The 17,515-nt window shown below is 35.8% G+C and overlaps 1 protein-coding gene across 3 annotated transcripts; it reads left to right on the top strand.

The window, feature by feature from the left end:
- The first annotated feature begins 982 nt into the window (after positions 1-982).
- On the top strand, positions 983-16,781 carry LOC142548516 (AP-2 complex subunit alpha-1-like). Of its 3 annotated transcripts, none has more exons than XM_075656883.1 (27): positions 984-1,290; positions 2,289-2,420; positions 3,549-3,674; positions 3,768-3,830; positions 3,905-4,002; positions 4,083-4,290; positions 8,966-9,037; positions 9,182-9,274; positions 9,753-9,854; positions 10,004-10,101; positions 10,405-10,486; positions 10,578-10,666; positions 11,436-11,541; positions 11,635-11,700; positions 12,375-12,481; positions 12,558-12,662; positions 12,753-12,873; positions 13,018-13,197; positions 13,302-13,544; positions 14,480-14,560; positions 14,698-14,862; positions 14,988-15,074; positions 15,222-15,347; positions 15,438-15,518; positions 15,633-15,704; positions 16,054-16,133; positions 16,215-16,781. In XM_075656883.1, the coding sequence occupies exons 1-27, from the start codon at positions 1,159-1,161 to the stop codon at positions 16,351-16,353; spliced, it is 3,054 nt and encodes a 1,017-aa protein (XP_075512998.1). In that variant the 5' UTR covers positions 984-1,158; the 3' UTR covers positions 16,354-16,781. The 3 variants fall into 3 exon arrangements, 2 of the variants coding, with proteins under 2 accessions (XP_075512998.1, XP_075512991.1); XM_075656876.1 differs by having other exon boundaries at positions 15,219-15,347; XR_012820972.1 differs by lacking the exon at positions 16,215-16,781 and having other exon boundaries at positions 983-1,290; positions 15,219-15,518; positions 16,054-16,135.
- Positions 16,782-17,515: the final 734 nt, after the last annotated feature.

Here is a 17,515-nt window from a genome sequence, read left to right as displayed (position 1 = left end):
AAATTCGTATGATATATCGAATATATAATCTCACGATATAATTGCAAAATTTTATGATATAATATCAATATTTCACGATATAATTGATGTAAATATCATTGTACGATATATTGGTAGTATATTTAACATTATCTATATTTTATATATTAGTGCACCAAACACATGCAATGCACGTACATGTAATATAAATTTTTGTGTAATTAAAATTTATTATTGCAAATTTGAATTTATTTATATTTTTTTCTATGTTAAGATAATGAGATAGTGATTAGAATAATGAGAAAGTGAAAGAATAATATTAGAAGATTTTGAGTGATAATTTATTTCTTTTTTTTTCATTTCAATTAAATATATATATTTATTATATAAAAATAAATAAGTATGTATCCGAATTAGGCATGTAATCGAGTCGAGTCGAGTCGAACTCTTGAATATTTGAGCTTGGTTCGTTTATAATCGAGTCGAGCTCGAGCTTTATTTAACGAATATATGCATAGCTCACGAGCTTATTCTCAAGCCTTTATCGAGCCTAAATAAAATTAATTCGAGCTTCGAATAGCTCACAAACGGTTTGGTTCGTTTACATTTGTTAAGAATGGAACTTGGACCTAACTCAACCCCAAAAGCTAGCTCAGGAGGATTGTCCAATCCCATATATACCACTCAAAGGTTATTTATCCAACCGATATGGGACAATTAACACACCCCACTCACGCACAGGAATGAACATCTGGAGCTAGGTAGTCCAACACATAACGGTGGAATCCGGGCTCTGATACCATGTTAAGATTGGAACTTGGACCTAACTCAACCCCAAAAGTTAGCTCAGGGGGGATTGTTCAATCCCATATATAACACTCAAAGGGACAATAATAGATTTATTTTTTATGATAAATAAATTAATTAGCTAGTTGGCATTTTGAAATATCAAATATCGTACGTGTTAGACTAAAATTTATATTTTTTAAATATATATATCACTGTAATAAAATAAAATGCCGTCACCCTGCCTCCGTCCACTGTCCGACGGGCTTTTCCACTCTCTCTATCTTAGACCAAATACTCCCCAAAATTAATTGCAATTTTTTTGTAACTTGAATTTATTTGATCGAGATCTGTGATATTGGCTATTGGATCTGGTGGTTTGCTGGATCTGAGATGGCGCTTTCGGGGATGAGAGGATTGTCCGTTTTCATCAGTGATGTTCGGAATTGCCAGAATAAAGAGCAGGAGCGGCTTCGTGTTGATAAAGAGCTGGGAAACTTGCGCACACGTTTTAAGAATGAAAAGGCTAGTCTTTCTCTATCAATCCATTTTAATTTGTTCTTTTAGCTTGCTCTTCCCTTTGTTGCTGTCAGTGTTTGATTGATTTTGAATATGTGGGCTCTGGTATGACATGCAAGCCTCAGTTTTGAAACTGAACTCGAGATGTAATTCAGGGTTACTGTAATCACTTTTTAATTTTACATTGCGGGAATTCGGATCGATCTCATAGGGAGAAATGGCTGGACTTTTTTATATCTAGGGTTTTAGGGTGGAGATTAAGCAGCAGGAAAAAGCTCCAGTGCGTGTAAATTGGTTAGATAAGCTGGATATATCGAATTTGTTAAGTTAATCAATTGTTGGTTACTGTCGACCTGTTGATTCGGAGAATTAAATACACCGGGGAAAGCATTTTCTTCTTCTTTTTTTCCATTCTTTAAGATTCAAGTATAATAGTTATAGCCTAAAGGTGTCCTAATAGCTTAAAAGTTGTAATCATTTGGTAAAGAAATTGGAATTGGTTAGGATCATAAATCATATCTTGTGAAGGAATTTGGTTTTTCAGATGTGATCATCTTCACTTCATGGATGGGAATGGGATGTATAATGGAGGTCGACTAGCTTCCAGTCTGGTGCATTTCATTGAAACTTTTATCCTCATTGAACCAACTATATCACAGCTGAATCTTCAATGGCCTGTTACATGGATAATGAGTTACACATTTGGCTTCATTTCAATATAGTGATGTAAGAAACAAAAAGAAAATGAACGAGAGGCAGGCATTGACTCAAATTCATTGGTTGGAGAACATGCGAATCTTTAATATGAATTTAAGATTTGCTTGACCTTTGGTAGACACAAGTTTCAAACGTGTTGTGCTCATCAACTGTAGTCTTGGATCTTGATGCTTATCTGTTCAATAAAAAGCAATGTCAAATGGATAATTGAAGGTGGCTACATTTATTTTCACGATTCCAAATTTTGATAGCCCTTTTTACTTAACCCGTGTGCGTTCACTCAGCAGGGTCTAACACATTACGAGAAGAAGAAATATGTCTGGAAAATGCTTTACATTTATATGCTGGGTTATGATGTTGATTTTGGTCACATGGAAGCAGTTTCTTTAATATCTGCTCCGAAGTATCCTGAAAAGCAGGTATCATATGCTAGAAACTTTTGCATTATCATAGTTAACCTGCATCTCATGACTGTTAGTATTGACTTTGTAAGCAGCCAAATCAATTGATAAATGAAATGTGGGTCTGCATATAGTTGTTAATTGTTATCAAGATCGACTTTCTAGTATTTATTTTGTAAAAGAATGTTGTGTGATAATTGCCTATTATAATGAGGTTCTACCACTTGACTGTTTGGTTAGCTAAGGATGTCGTGTGATAATTGCCTATTATAATGAGGTTCTACCACTTGACTGTTTGGTTAGCTGTATTTCCGTTAACATAGGCCTACTGTTTGATACATTAACGGTTCTTTGAACTCAATCCGTAATCCATGTCGAATATTACATGCTGAATTTTATAGTTCGTACATCCAGTTCATTTGGGAGATAATAATGATTGTGTTTAGTAATGAAGTACTACTCGAAAAAGTCAGTCAGATTTTATTTTTAGTTTATATCTTAAAATAATAAATGATTGATATTAATATTTTTGGAAAATCCAGAGGGAATGAAGTTGTTGGTTTTACCACTGCGATTAGGGAAGTTTGAATGAATTATGAAACCACAAATAGATTTAACACTATAATACCCTGATAAAACCAACTATTATTGTCACTATATGCCAGTATATGCACTTTTTTTATTGTAAAATACATTAACTCATCACCACCATGCTCTGTAAAATTGGATTAGAAATTTTGATGGATAGCTTTGTTGATGTGTTTAGAATGTAATGCAATTGGTTGCCTTGCTCTTTCTGGAATACGAAGGTAATCAAGGTAAGTTGTCAAGTGTCAATAGAAAAAGATATCAAGGGATATGTTTTATGGTCATTATAATGAGTATCTGAATGTTCTCAAGAGGATTAATGTGTTTGATATCTGGAAGAATTTACATCCACATTTCTATATCTATTTTATTTGTAGATTTCGGAATCAACCGAGAATAAAATTATGTCTCTATTCATTTATATTATTACTTTGGCCAAAAGTTGCCTTACAATGATATATGATATTACTTGTACTCATATATTTTCTTCATGGTCTAGGATCAACAATATGTTTTTATCAGTTTTTCATTGAAGTTAGCTTGACTCGTATTTTTCAGGTTGGATATATAGTCACATCATGTCTTCTCAATGAGAATCACGATTTTTTGAGACTAGCAATTAATACAGTGCGGAATGATATTATCGGTCGTAATGAAACTTTTCAGTGTCTAGCTTTAACATTGGTATGCCTGGATCTTCTCTTCTCTTTCTGTATACCATGTTCTTTGAATTTATTTATTTTTCTTTACTGTGTTCAATCCTGTCATTTTGTACAGGTTGGAAATATTGGTGGGAGAGAATTTGCTGAATCCCTAGCTCCTGATGTTCAAAAATTACTCGTAAGTGAATACTAATCTGAAGGATCCATGTTGATGCAGCTATTCAATGATGCTGAACATTTATCCTGTTCCAGATTTCTAGTAGTGTCAGACCACTGGTGAGGAAGAAGGCAGCATTATGCCTACTGCGCCTCTACAGAAAAAATCCTGACGTGGTGAATGTCGATGGCTGGTAAAATAAATATATGCCACTAATTTTGTTTTTATCTGAATGCATGACAAAGCGATTATCAACTGTTTTCGTCATTGCAGGGCGGATCGAATGACACAATTGTTAGATGAAAGGGATTTGGGTGTCTTGACTTCTTCTATGAGTCTTCTAGTTGCTTTAGTTGCAAATAACCATGAGGCATATTGGAGTTGTGTTCCCAAATGTGTTAGAATACTAGAAAGGCTTATCAGGAACCAAGATGTTCCCCAAGAATACACATACTATGGTATTCCATCTCCCTGGATTCAGGTTTGTGCTTATCTTGATCTCCGTTTCTTTCCAGATGTGATATTAATCTAAATTCTGTTTGTTTTAAATGACGCAAGTCTGTAACTTTTGTCGTATTACCAGGATGTCCTTTAAAATTACTTCCTGATCTGATTTTATTTTACTAAAGAAAGTTTTGAGCCCGTGCAGTGAATTAGCGAGCCTTATCCAAGAATTGATTGCTAGCCACAAATTAAATACCTTAAGTTACCTGAAGAATATGATTGACGTTTAGAATTAGCTCTGGTTTCATTAAATATAAGATATGAAAGTATTGACGTATAGAATTAGCATTAATTTCATTAGATATAAGATATACAATCTGAAAGTGTAAAGTGGTTAGTTAAAATTTGAACACATATCCAGGCCCAACTGTTGAAGTACTACGTGGGGGGACTTTAGATTGTCCATGCAACAGGTGACCAGTGATTTGAGTTGAGAACTTTGTGGTGTTGTCAGATTCGGATGATGCATTTGCAGGATTTGAAGAGAGAAGTGTGGGGTTTCTGTTGACCAAGACAGTGGGACAGTGCTGGGATATGGAGAGAAATTTGCTATGTGATTTGTGTCTCTAGAGCACAAAGGCTAGTGGGAAAGAAACAGATGAAAATTGAGACCCACTTTACTTTTGTTTGATAATAATATTGGCAACCATCCATCTATTTATAAACAATAAATCACAATGGGGAGATAAGGGGGAAATATAGTGCTGTTGGGTTGACCAAAGAGCAGGACAATGCAAGCTATCATTGGCTTTGGGATGTGTACATTGACAAAAATTGTTGTTGTGGATTTACAAATGATGCGATCATGATAATAATATAGTATCAAAAATGCATAATAAAATAATCAATAAGAATACAAAGATTTGCGTGGTTCACCTAATATAGGTTACGTCAACGGAGCTACTGCAAATCTTTATTAGATGGAGAAAATTACAAGTGTATACAAAACAATAAATATCTCACAATCTCAACTCAGAGTATAACCGAGAATATTTTTTTTTAACTCACTAGAGAACCTTTACACTCAAGAAAAGACACTTTTTTCTTTGCTCTCTATTTTACAATGCTGAAAAGCTTGTTGGGATGATATTACAATGCAAATTATGCACTTATTTATTGGTGAAATCCTCCGGTATGAACAATGCAGCCACCAACCAAATTTGACACGGTTTTGATAAAATGTATTGTTTACCATTAAATATAGTGTCCCACCTTACCTAACATTTCTCCCACTTGAAGACTTGATTTCAATCATGTTTTCACACTATTAATGCAACGGCTCATATCTCCTTATTTATGAATAGAGTCCAACTGGACTGAAGTTGAACATAACTTCAGTTTGTCAATGATCATAGCTTTTGTGAGCATATCGGCAGGATTCTTACTTCCAGGAATCTTCTCAAGCATCAAGACTCTATCTTCCAGTACCGATATGATGAAATAATATCGAATCTGTATATGCTTTGTTCTAGCATGATAAACATGATTTTTTGCTAAATGAATGGCACTCTGATTGTCTTGGAGTTTGTTTGAGACCATACAAGTTTTTCTGAAGTTTGCACACTATTTTCTCTTTTCCGCGTGCTTCAAAACTATGTGGTTGCTTCATATAAATATCTTCATCTAGGTCACCATGAAAAAATGCCGTCTTTACATCTAACTGCTCTAGATGTAAATCTTCTTTTGTCACTAATCTGAGTACAGTCCTGATAGTGTTGACTTAAACACTGGAGAGAAAATCTCAGTCTAATCAATGTCTTTTTTTTTGTTGAAAACCTTTTACAACAATTCTTGCCTTGTACCTTTTGCTACCATCATGTTCCTCGTTTAACCGGTACACCCACTTGTTATGTAATGTTTTTTGCCTTGCGGAAGTTCTGTCAACTCCCACGTCTGATCAGATGACAGTGAATCCATCTCATCTTCCATGGTTAACTCCTATTTGGTTGAATCTTCATTTTGCATTGCTCCTTCATAGGTCTCTAGTTCACCTTTATCTGTCAGTAAAATATAGTGATAGATCTTCTGAGTTCAATCACCGGAGTTTGTGGGTTATCATCTTGTGCAGTTGCTTCTTCATCTTCTTGGTTACTGCTTTTTGATTCATTCACATGAATATATGTCATTGGCACTTCATCAGTCTTTTTGACTTCAGGACTTTCATCTCCCGCTCCAATGTTTGACTTGTCCTTGTACAATACTTGCTTATTGAAGATTACATATCTGCTCTGAATGATCTTTCGATTTTGGTCATCCCAAAAACAATAACTAAACTTAGTATCTCCATAACCAATAAAGAAACACTTCTTTGATTTCGGTTCAAGCTTTCTTCTGCTAGCAGAGTCAAGCGGTATCGAAGGTCCTCTGTTGATCAGATATGCTGCAGTGTTAACAATATCAGCCCTGATGATTTCGATAATCCAGAATGCAGTCTCATGCTCCCAACACATTCATTCAGGGTCTTGTTCACCTTTTTAGTTACGCCATTCTGTTGAGATGTATCAGGAATGGTTTTCTCCGTTTTGACTCATCATCTTCAAATTCACCACTCTTATCAGACTGTAAGCACTTCACCTTCAAGTTGGTCTCATTCTCAACCACGAGTTTCCATCTTTTAAAGGTTTCATAAACATCATATTTATTTTTTAAGAAAATAAACCCAAACTTTCTGGCTCGAATCGTCGATAAATGTGATTTGCAGTACTTTTTCAAGTGACCACTTCACCACAACTCCAACACTTCAAATTCTTTTCAAAAGTGTTTTTGTCTTCTCCATTTCTTGACTTGGACCTAACGTGCCCTCTGTTAGATCTTATTTCGCTATTACTGGCTCTTCCTCTGTTATCGAAATTTAGAGCAGATCTCGATGATGTTCCTTCACTCGAGTCCATCATGCAAACTTCTTCAGTGAGAATTTGATCTCCGACATCATGTAATTGTAGCGTTCTTTTTCCAACTAGAGTTGTTAACCGCTGCCCGCATTGGTTCCCAAACATTTGGTAAAACGCCGAAAGAATAAGTGTACGAATCTCATCATCAAAATTAATTTCAACCGATGTTTGCTGATAAACAATTGTTTTGAACTCACTAATGTGTTTAGCCACCATAACACCTTCTCCCATTTTAAGTTGAATAATATTTTCATGAGATGTACATTGTTGTTTACTGGTGGCTTTCATACATGTCCAATAAAATGGACATCATCTTTTATGTGGTTTGTGCCTCCGTCACGTTATGTGCTACGTTTTTCGTTAGGGTCAATCATATTACACCTAACACCTGTCGGTCAAGGAGCTCCCAGTCATCATCCTCCATCTTTGCCGGTTTCTTTTCTGATGGAGGTTGACGCAGCTTCTTGCTATACATATAATCTCTAATATGTAACTGCTAGAACGAAAAATTTGTTCCGTCGAACTTGTTGTTTCCCGGTCCCGATCCATCATCTCCGGCCATCGTTTTTCTAGCCTTAGCAAAAAATATAAAAAAAATTCTGATGTGGGAGATCAAACAAAGTTGCAACCACATAAGGTACTCTGAATTCTATTTTTTTTTTCAAGAAAGCTTTGATACCAGTTGTTGTGGATTTACACCTAAACGATGACGATCATGATGATAATATAGTACCAAAAATGCAAAATAAGATAATCAACAAAAATACAAAGATTTACGTAGTTCACCAATATAGGTTACATACACGGAGCTACTGCAAATCTTTTTTCTAAGGAGAAAATTACAAGTGTATACAAAACACTTAATATCTCACAATCTCTACCTAGAGTATAACCAATAATATATTTTCTCTAATTCATAAGAGAACCTTTACACTCAAGAAAAACAACACTATTTTTTTCTTTGCTCTCTATTTTACAATGCTGAAAAGCTTGTTGGGACAATATTACAATGCAAATTATGCACTATTTATAGGTGAAATCCTCCCGTATGAACAAACGAAGCGATATTCCTTTTCTGCAGCCACCAACCAAATTTGGACACGGTTTTGACAAAATGTATTGTTTACCATTAAATACAGTAACTCACCTTACTTGACTGTTATATTTTATTTTGACTTGTATCCTGTGTGGCATGCGGATGGAGCAGATGAAAAATAAACCAACCTTTTGTTTGTGTCAGATAATGGTAGCAACAATCATATCATAATGACTGGTCTCTCGTAGGTGATTTCTGATGTCGACCTTATGCCAAAAAAAGAAAAAGGAAAATTATGTGCATGGTCAATATTCCTCAGGCTCGAGCTTTACTTTCCAAAATGCTTATATTGAGCACAACACGGTTTGGCGAAAGATGAGCCCTTTAAGGGTCTTTGCATGGTTTATTGGTCCCTAATTAGTCAATTTGCAATCGATAAATCTCATGCATTTTGGTAGTGTGATAGCCCTGATAATAGTTTTATGCTTGCTTAGGATTTCAATAGTTTCAGCTACCTTGTGCACATTTGCCCAGATTTGAGCTAAAAGAGGAAGCATGGTCATTATTTTTTTCTTGGTTTGTCTTCCTTGTTTATCAGATGAAATAAATCCGTGCGCGTTAAAGTTTTAATCTAAAAATAGCAGCACATAAAAAGAACCTTTTTCTAGATTTACACTCTTAGTATCCAATCATTTCTTCGATGCTTTTAACATCTGGCTCTGCAGGTTAGGACAATGAGGGCTCTTCAGTATTTTCCAACCATTGAAGATCCAAACACTAGAAGATCATTGTTTGAGGTCTAAGTTGATCTTTTTAGTTTGTGATAACCATTTTATTTAAGTTCTAAAAGAATTATGATGTAATTTTTATATAAGTGCGCCAGCATGTGTTCTTGTATCATGATCTATCATCTCCTCAATTATCTCATTTTTTGTGATCAGGTGTTACAAAGGATATTAATGGGAACTGATGTTGTGAAAAATGTGAACAAGAATAATGCATCACATGCTGTTCTATTTGAAGCCCTTGCTCTCGTAAGTTTTGTTTCACAATTTCATTTGGTTGTTATTTACTTAAAATTGTTACATTGCAGTTGAACTGATTTTTTCCTTTTATTACCAGTTTGATAGTTGTTCCATTAAAGGGCAGAATTAATGTGATTTTTATGCAAATGTATGGATTCATGACAAACTTTTAAGAACTGGTTATTAGCTGGTGCTGAGATGTTAAGTGAGGAATGTAGGCCACTAGGCCTTAATTTAGTGATGAAATGCTTGTGATTTTGTTGTGAAGTTTCCTTTATGATTTTTCACTCAAGGTGCTGTTCAAGTGTTTTGTCTTAGCACAAGTAATGTATATCCTTTAAGGAGACATCTCTGCATATGGTGGAAACGGTTGGTGAGGGATTTCCTCCTCTTCTCTTTCTCTCTCTCTCTCTATGTGCATTTTTGCGGGCGTGGTGGTAAATTTGACCAGTAGATAACAGTTCTCGTGTCTACTTCTTGACTGTAGGTCATGCATCTTGACGCAGAAAAGGAAATGATGTCTCAGTGTATTGCATTGCTTGGTAAATTCATTGCTGTTCGGGAACCTAATATAAGATATCTTGGTTTGGTGAGTTGTTCAGCTTTACTGTATCTATTCCTCGCTTTTTTACTTCACCAAATTCACAAGTAATTGGGTTCTCAAATTACAATGGTGTAGCTGTTGTGAGGTGATTGTTATTATGTTACTGCAGAGATCTGAATATTCCTTTGGTGCAGGAGAACATGACCAGGATGTTGATGGTCACAGAAGTACAAGAGATCATCAAAAGACATCAAGCCCAGATCATCACTTCCCTGAAGGATCCTGATATCAGGTCGCCTAAATTGTTTCATGTTTTTCACTAGAGTTACTTATCTACTAAGCATTACAGTTAGTGTTTGTATCAAGGTTATGAACAGTTGGGTGCTGTGTCTCTTCACTTTATGATCTGTATCTATAATTTCCTTTGCAAATTTCAATTGAAACAAAAGGCATAATCTGATTAAACGATGCTGTCGACATTTATTTTCTTAAAGTGGGTTTGTTTCCTTGTTACTTTTAATTTATGATAAAAAAAGTTAGTTTGTTTCGGCTTATGTTTAAGCCGAGGGCTTCTGATGAACAATTATTTCTACAGTATTAGGAGACGTGCACTGGATTTGCTATATGGCATGTGTGATGTCTCTAATGCAAAGGACATAGTTGAAGAATTATTACAGGTGCATATTTACATAAGTGGCCTTTAATTATATTTTTTGGTTGCTTTAACTGACCAAGATGGAATAATTGGCTGATTTCATCTGGTTTCAGTATCTTAGCACAGCAGACTTTGCAATGCGTGAAGAATTGTCACTTAAAGCTGCTATTCTGGCTGAGAAGTTTGCACCTGATTTGTCGTGGTATGATATTTACCTTAAAGTAGATAATATAGACAATGTGTGTGACATACTAAAAAAATGTGCAACTAACACTGATGGAATGTCCTTGATACCCTCATTGAGTATTTTCTTTTAAATTATGGTGGTTGTCTGTCATGATGAGGTATTACTCATGTGCTTTTTATGTAATCTTGCTTTTTTTGTACCATATCAGATTTAATTGGACTATACTAGATGCATTATCTGTGTTCTGTCAAAGGCAAATCTGCAGAACCCAGAGGGCTCTTTTCTCTACTTCTCTTTTGTTAGAGAAGAGATAGACTTGGAGAATAGTAAAGAATTTCCAATAATGCGCTAGATTTGTGGTCAACCGGGTTTAAAATTATGAAAGGTTCATTTATGTTGTTATATAATAACTCACTTTTATCAAGGTTTAAAAAATTATGAAAGGTTCATTCTATGTTGTTAGTTCTTGGTTCACTACTGCTGAACATCAAATTTGGAGCTTGTCCAAATGAGCTATGTGAGCCTACTGTGGTGGTTAAGGGGTTTGAAACAATGCCCCCATGTTAAATGAGGTATTAGAAGGTCAAGTTCGTTGATGTCTAGTGGATTAGACTGTCTGATGTGATGTCAAGAAAATCTAGGATCAAATTTAGTCTTTTTTCATCAATATGTAGAATAAGCTTTATGTGACGTTATACAGATCTGTAGGTATTTAGATTGTTTATATGACAGTTTGTAGCAAGCTTGATATAAGAACATAAATATATCACTCTCTCGTTTCCAGGTATGTTGATGTGATTCTTCAGTTGATTGACAAGGCAGGGGATTTCGTCAGCGATGACATTTGGTTTCGCGTAGTGCAGTTTGTGACTAACAACGAGGACCTACAGGTAATTGTCACGTACGTTGCTGCATAGTGTTCTTGTTTTTGTGAAATGACATTTTCCGTGCTTCTCATAGACTTCATTTTGTAATCTTGTCAGCCTTATGCAGCATTAAAAGCTAGAAGTTATATGGATAAGCCTGCTACCCACGAGACGATGGTGAAGGTGTTACATCACCTGTTGTTTTAATATTCTTCAATTTTTTATTGGGGTGAACTATAGCCTATGTTGCATGGATACGGATATCTTATCGAATACGATACTGATACGGCGATACGACAAATTTTGAAAATATAAGATACGATACACCTAGGATACGATAATTATTAAAATATATATAAATATTATATATATATATTTATTTACGTAAATATATACCATGTACAACTTCAGACGAGATTTTTAAGAAGAAAAAACAAAAAAAAAATTTTGCTGCAACGTATCCAAAAAACGTATCTCCGCCTTGTACATGCTGTATCCTAACCGTGTCCAAAACGTATCTGATTGGTCAAATATACAAAAAGTTAGCAACACGGATTTTGTTGTATCTGACACGCGTATCGACTTGTCGTATCCGTGTCCGATGCTTTAGAATAAAAAATTAGGAGTATCCGTGCTACATAGACTGTAGCTGATATGAATTGTTTCATCATATATTGTGGGCTAGAATTGAACTTAAATTTTACTTGTGTGCTTATGTTATTTATTGAATTCCTGGTACACCTGATATGACCTGCTCCACCACCATATACTACTAATTGTAGACTAGTCCTCTGTTCTGAACTATTAAAATATGCATGATGGTTGTATTTATTGGAACATTAAAATAAAATGTGAAGGTTAGCGCATACATCCTTGGAGAATACGGCCATCTTCTTGCCAGACGCCCTGGGTGTAGCCCTAAAGAAATCTTTATCATCATAAATGAGAAGCTTCCTGCCGTTTCGTAAGTGCATTTGTTCAACTTTTGTTGTGCTTTATATTTTCCTTCTACCATGTTTAACTGTATCAAATTCAACCAGGACTTCAACGATTCCTATTCTTCTTTCCACATATGCAAAAATTCTGATGCATGCCCAACCACCAGATAAGGAACTGCAGAGTCAAATTTGGGCGATTTTTAGCAAGTAATCACAAGAAGAAATTTGTTGTGTTAATTCACTATTAGTAGTATATGTCTGGGTACTTACATGAGATGACCAATTGTTTCTTTTAAGGTATGAAGGGTGCATTGATTCTGAAATACAGCAAAGGGCAGTTGAATACCATGCCTTGAGTAGGAAAGGTGCAGCTCTAATGGACATACTTGCTGAAATGCCAAAGTTCCCTGAGCGGCAGGTACAAAGATGAGATTCCAGTATGGATTTAGAATTTGTTTAGCTTACACTTTTTACATTGTTCTGCTGAGGGCCTTTATTTTGATTTGAAAATAAGCTTAATTCTTTCAGTTGTTATTCTGACTGTGTAAGTATTTGATTCTAGTCTTCATTGATAAAAAAAACTGAAGATTCTGAAGCTGATACTGCCGAGCAAAGTGCAATTAAATTGCGGACACAACAGCAGACTTCTAATGCTTTGGTAGTGACCGATCAACTACCTGCGAACGGAACACAACCTGTGGGCCAGCTTGGTATTGTGAAGGTGCCTAGCATGAGTAACACGGTAAGATATCCTTTTCTTAGTAGTGGCAAACTATGCTACAGATTTGAGGATTTGATAATCTGGTCATATTCATGTACCTGAACAAAAATCATATATGTCAGCAGGATGATAACACCTCTGAACAAGGAGTCACACGTGAAAATGGCATTCTGACCGTAATTGATTCTCAACCGCCCAGCACAGTTTCTCCTGATCTCCTTGGGGACCTTCTAGGGCCACTGGCTATTGAAGGCCCTTCTGTTACCGCGCACCGGTCTGAGCCAAGTGTGGCATCTGGCGAGCCAAGTGGTATAAGAGCAGATGCTTTAGCTATTGAACCTGTTGAAGAGCTTGCAAACAATGTCCAGGTATCACTTTCTTATTACTTATAGAAATCTATACCCAGGTTACCCGAAGGGTGGTATTATCTTGGGATCTGGTAGTCACTAGTATGACGGTTTTTACTAATCTGTCTTTATATTATATATAAATCTAGAAGCCAGCGTATGATCCGATTGACCTGTCGTCAAGATCCGGAAATTTTATGTCACAAATTTATATGTGGGTGCTTCTAAATGCTTACTCAGGCTTCTTTGATTGGCTTACTCTATGTAGATAATGCATCTTGATATGATAGTTGATTTTTCTAGAGTTGAATAGTCAATCAATCATTTTTAAGGCTGCCTTAATTGATGGTATATTATAATGATTCGGCTTATTATTTAATATATTTTTTGCCACTGACAATCACATAGGGACTAAAATTTGGTTAACTTTCCCACTTAATATATTAGAACCACCCACATTTTGTGAGACAGAATGCTAACATTCTTGTCCACTGTAGCATCCGTTTGATGGTATTTATATTCTAAAATACGTCTATACAATCACTAGTGGGGATTCACGCATGATAGCTTTCAGAATTTTTTGTTAGGATAACCTGGATATACACATGAAGAATAACCTAAATATGCACATACAAATAAAGCTAGGTAAATTAAACTATCCTCTATGTTTTTGAGTCTCCTTGCATTTGTATGTGCGCATACTTGTGTGGTCGGTAGCAAGATTCAGAGATTGGATCCCGTGGGCCTTGTTCTTTATATTTCAAACATAACCATATCAGGATCAAAGATTGATTATGGGATTTAAATTCTTTTTTGCCTTGCATTTCTATAGTATTTAAAATCTGTGTTTAAAGAAGATTTGTAAAGTTCTTAATTAGTTGGTTCTAATGCTGCAACACCTTATTCTAGATGACTTCTCTCATGATTTTGTTCCCCCTATTACATTATTCTTGCAGCCAATTGGTGATATTGCTGAACGGTTTCATGCTTTGATAGTGAAGGATAGTGGCGTATTGTACGAGGACCCTTATATTCAGGTACAGTCTTTTCATTTGTTTTATCCAATTTTTATTTGTAAAGAATCTACTTCTTTTGCATCACCAATTGGTTTTAGCTTAGCTGATGATGATTGTTTCCCAGTGGTTGAGTGTCAACTTTTCTGATATGATTCCAGATTGGCATAAAAGCTGAGTGGCGATCACATCAAGGGCGATTTGTTCTCTTCTTAGGAAATAAAAATGTTGCCCCTCTCCTTTCAGTTCAAGCTATGATATTGCCCCCTTCACATTTACAGATTGAACTTTCATTAGTTCCCGAAACTATTCCTCCAAGGGCACAGGTTGGATTGCTTAAGATTTCTTTTTCTCATCAAATCCTGTTTTCCGCATTCTTTAGTCATGTTTTACCACTATATTCCTATTTTTTAGGATAATGAGATTAAAACAAAGTCTGTTGGTTTCTTAGGTTCAATGCCCTCTTGAAGTCATCAACCTTCGGCCAAGCAGAGATCTAGCTGTTCTGGACTTTTCTTACAAATTTGGAATCCATGTGGTATTTCTTGATAATTTTGTAACCATTACTGAAGATATTATAGTGTATGTGTACAGCCACGTACACCTGAAGTGTGCGTGAAATGCTCACTCACATTCTAACTTGTTTTTGTTTGTAAACTTTACATACGGGTGTCTCCATCAGCAGGTCAATGTAAAACTTCGACTTCCCGCTCTATTGAACAAATTTCTTCAACCAATCTCACTTTCCGCTGAAGAGTTTTTCCTACAGTGGAGATCCCTCTCGGGGCCTCCATTGAAGTTGCAAGAAGTTGTATGTGCTTGGTGAATTTTATCTTCAAACTCCTATATCTTCTCAACTCAGACATAAAATACTTGACCTCATTTTGCATGAGCTTTCCAGGTGAGAGGTGTAAGACCGATGCCGCTGGCAGAAATGACAAACTTATTTAACAGTCTGCGGGTGATGGTTTGCCCTGGGCTGGTAAGTGCTTTCTCCTTTTTACTTCCCCCCGATGCAACAGTTGGATTATTATTATATTTATTGCCTTTATGTTGATGCTCTGATTGTTTTGATTTCCTATGGTTCCACATTTAGGATCCGAATGCAAATAATTTGGTTGCTAGCACAACTTTCTACTCTGAAAGCACACGAGCCATGCTATGTTTGGTAAGCTCGTCTATTTTTTAGTTTTTGTTTTGTAGTGATCTCTTCAGGTGCTACGGTAACTGCATAAGGACCATTGGATGAAAAATGCGGGGACCAGCCTTCGGTCTTATGAACATATTCAATATGATTTCTATTTGTTCGATAAATCTTTTCAATGACCTGTATACACATGACACGCTAGTAGATTCTGCTGGTTAAAATTCTCATTCTAACATGCTTCACTGCAGTCGTACCGAAACCTTTTAAGAATTGGGTTATGAATTTATCTGCATTCAATTAAATGACTTAAAAGTTTTACGTGTAAGTTACTCTACCTAATTATGAATCTGATATGGTCTTCATTATTTAGATGAGAATTGAGACAGATCCAGCAGATCGATCCCAGTTGCGGATGACAATTGCTTCTGGTGATCCTGCGCTAACATTTGAGTATGTCTTTAATGTCCAAGTCTATGTATTCGGATTATGCATCAAATTATATATGGTAAATTATCTTGAAACCATTCTTAGGTTTAAGGAGTTCATTAAAGAACAGTTGGTCGACATACCCATTCTTTCCGCACCTATGCCTCCTCAAGCTCAACCAATTAGTCAACCCACAACTGCTGCATCTGATCCTGGGGATCTTCTTGCTGGTTTGCTTAACTGATATATGTTGACACGGTCAATAGTGGAAACCATATTATGTAATGAACAAAGTTCATACAGCGCAACTGCCCCTACATCCTTAAAATGCAAAAAGGGCAGCAAGAACGTGATGCTAGAGCTCGCGGGGAAGATGGTGAATCTGTGTGGACTCGGCTTTGCATTGAAGTTATAAATCTTGGAGGTTGTGAGGTTTTCATATTCTTTTGCACAATTTTATTGTGCCGTAGCGGTGTTTTCCTTATTTTTCAATAGATGTGTAATATTTTTATCCTGTTTTTTTTTGCCTCTTTTCTAGTCAGGTTTTTACTTCCATTTGTCTCTGTAATATGAAATATGGCACACGAAAATATTTTGTTAGGAACGCTAGAGCAGACGCATTTGTTTGTTAATGATATGATTTTTATTAGGAAGAATTTTTACTTGTTTTAATTTGTCTTACTAAATTTCGGCCTCAGTTTCTGCATTTGCTATCTGTTCAATTAAATAATCGGTTAATAGCTACATGACTATTGAAATATTCCACTTCGTATGTAAATTATTGGGTGACGTGGTTTTCCCATAAAATATGAGAACCTACAATGCATTAATTTCAACAATTCCTTCACAGGGTATGCCATTGACTTAAATTCATACGATTGATAACTAGTCATAAAATAAACATCATAATAGAAAGTAACACCCGATTTCCAAAATCTAGTCTCTTACTTTTTTCACTTGTGGGCTCGATGTGTGAGTTTCTCCTGAGCTAAATCCTTTGCGGACTCAAATAATTTGATCTAAGTTTCTAGGCCGTTAGTTGGCCTATAAAAAGTTAGTCGTCTGATGATCAAACATTGGCAAAATAATTTGTAAGTTTTGGCATAAGAATGATCTTTCTAACTGCAGCTACTGTTGCAAAAAGCGCTGATGAAACTGGATAAAAATGGGTGCAAGATGTGTGGGCAATTTTTCACCGGGTCGGGTTATGTAAATGATAAGGATGAGAGCACAGCGAGATTTATCAAGACTAGAAACCTTGCTTCCGAGCAAAGTTGGTGCTGATATGCAAACACGAAGATAATCACGTGAATGAGCGTCGAAGAGATGTCTGACGTGACAACTCCGATGCTAAAGTCAGCAGGTGAATGAGAAAAATCAATGTAACAAAGAGAAATGATGTGCCA

Source organism: Primulina tabacum, chromosome 1 (assembly GCF_025594145.1).
Source record: "Primulina tabacum isolate GXHZ01 chromosome 1, ASM2559414v2, whole genome shotgun sequence".
In the NCBI taxonomy this organism is placed as follows: domain Eukaryota; kingdom Viridiplantae; phylum Streptophyta; class Magnoliopsida; order Lamiales; family Gesneriaceae; genus Primulina; species Primulina tabacum.
The sequence above is the reverse complement of the archived record's forward strand: the minus strand, read 5'-3'. Positions and strand labels throughout refer to the sequence as shown.

Coding starts and splice junctions, on each gene's coding strand:
- LOC142548516 (XM_075656876.1), top strand. CDS start 1,159: ATGGCGCTTTCGGGGATGAGAGGATTGTCCGTTTTCATCAGTGATGTT. Junction 9,038..9,181: donor CTAGAAGATCATTGTTTGAG/GTCTAAGTTGAT, acceptor TTTTGTGATCAG/GTGTTACAAAGGATATTAAT. Junction 14,561..14,697: donor ACGAGGACCCTTATATTCAG/GTACAGTCTTTT, acceptor ATATGATTCCAG/ATTGGCATAAAAGCTGAGTG.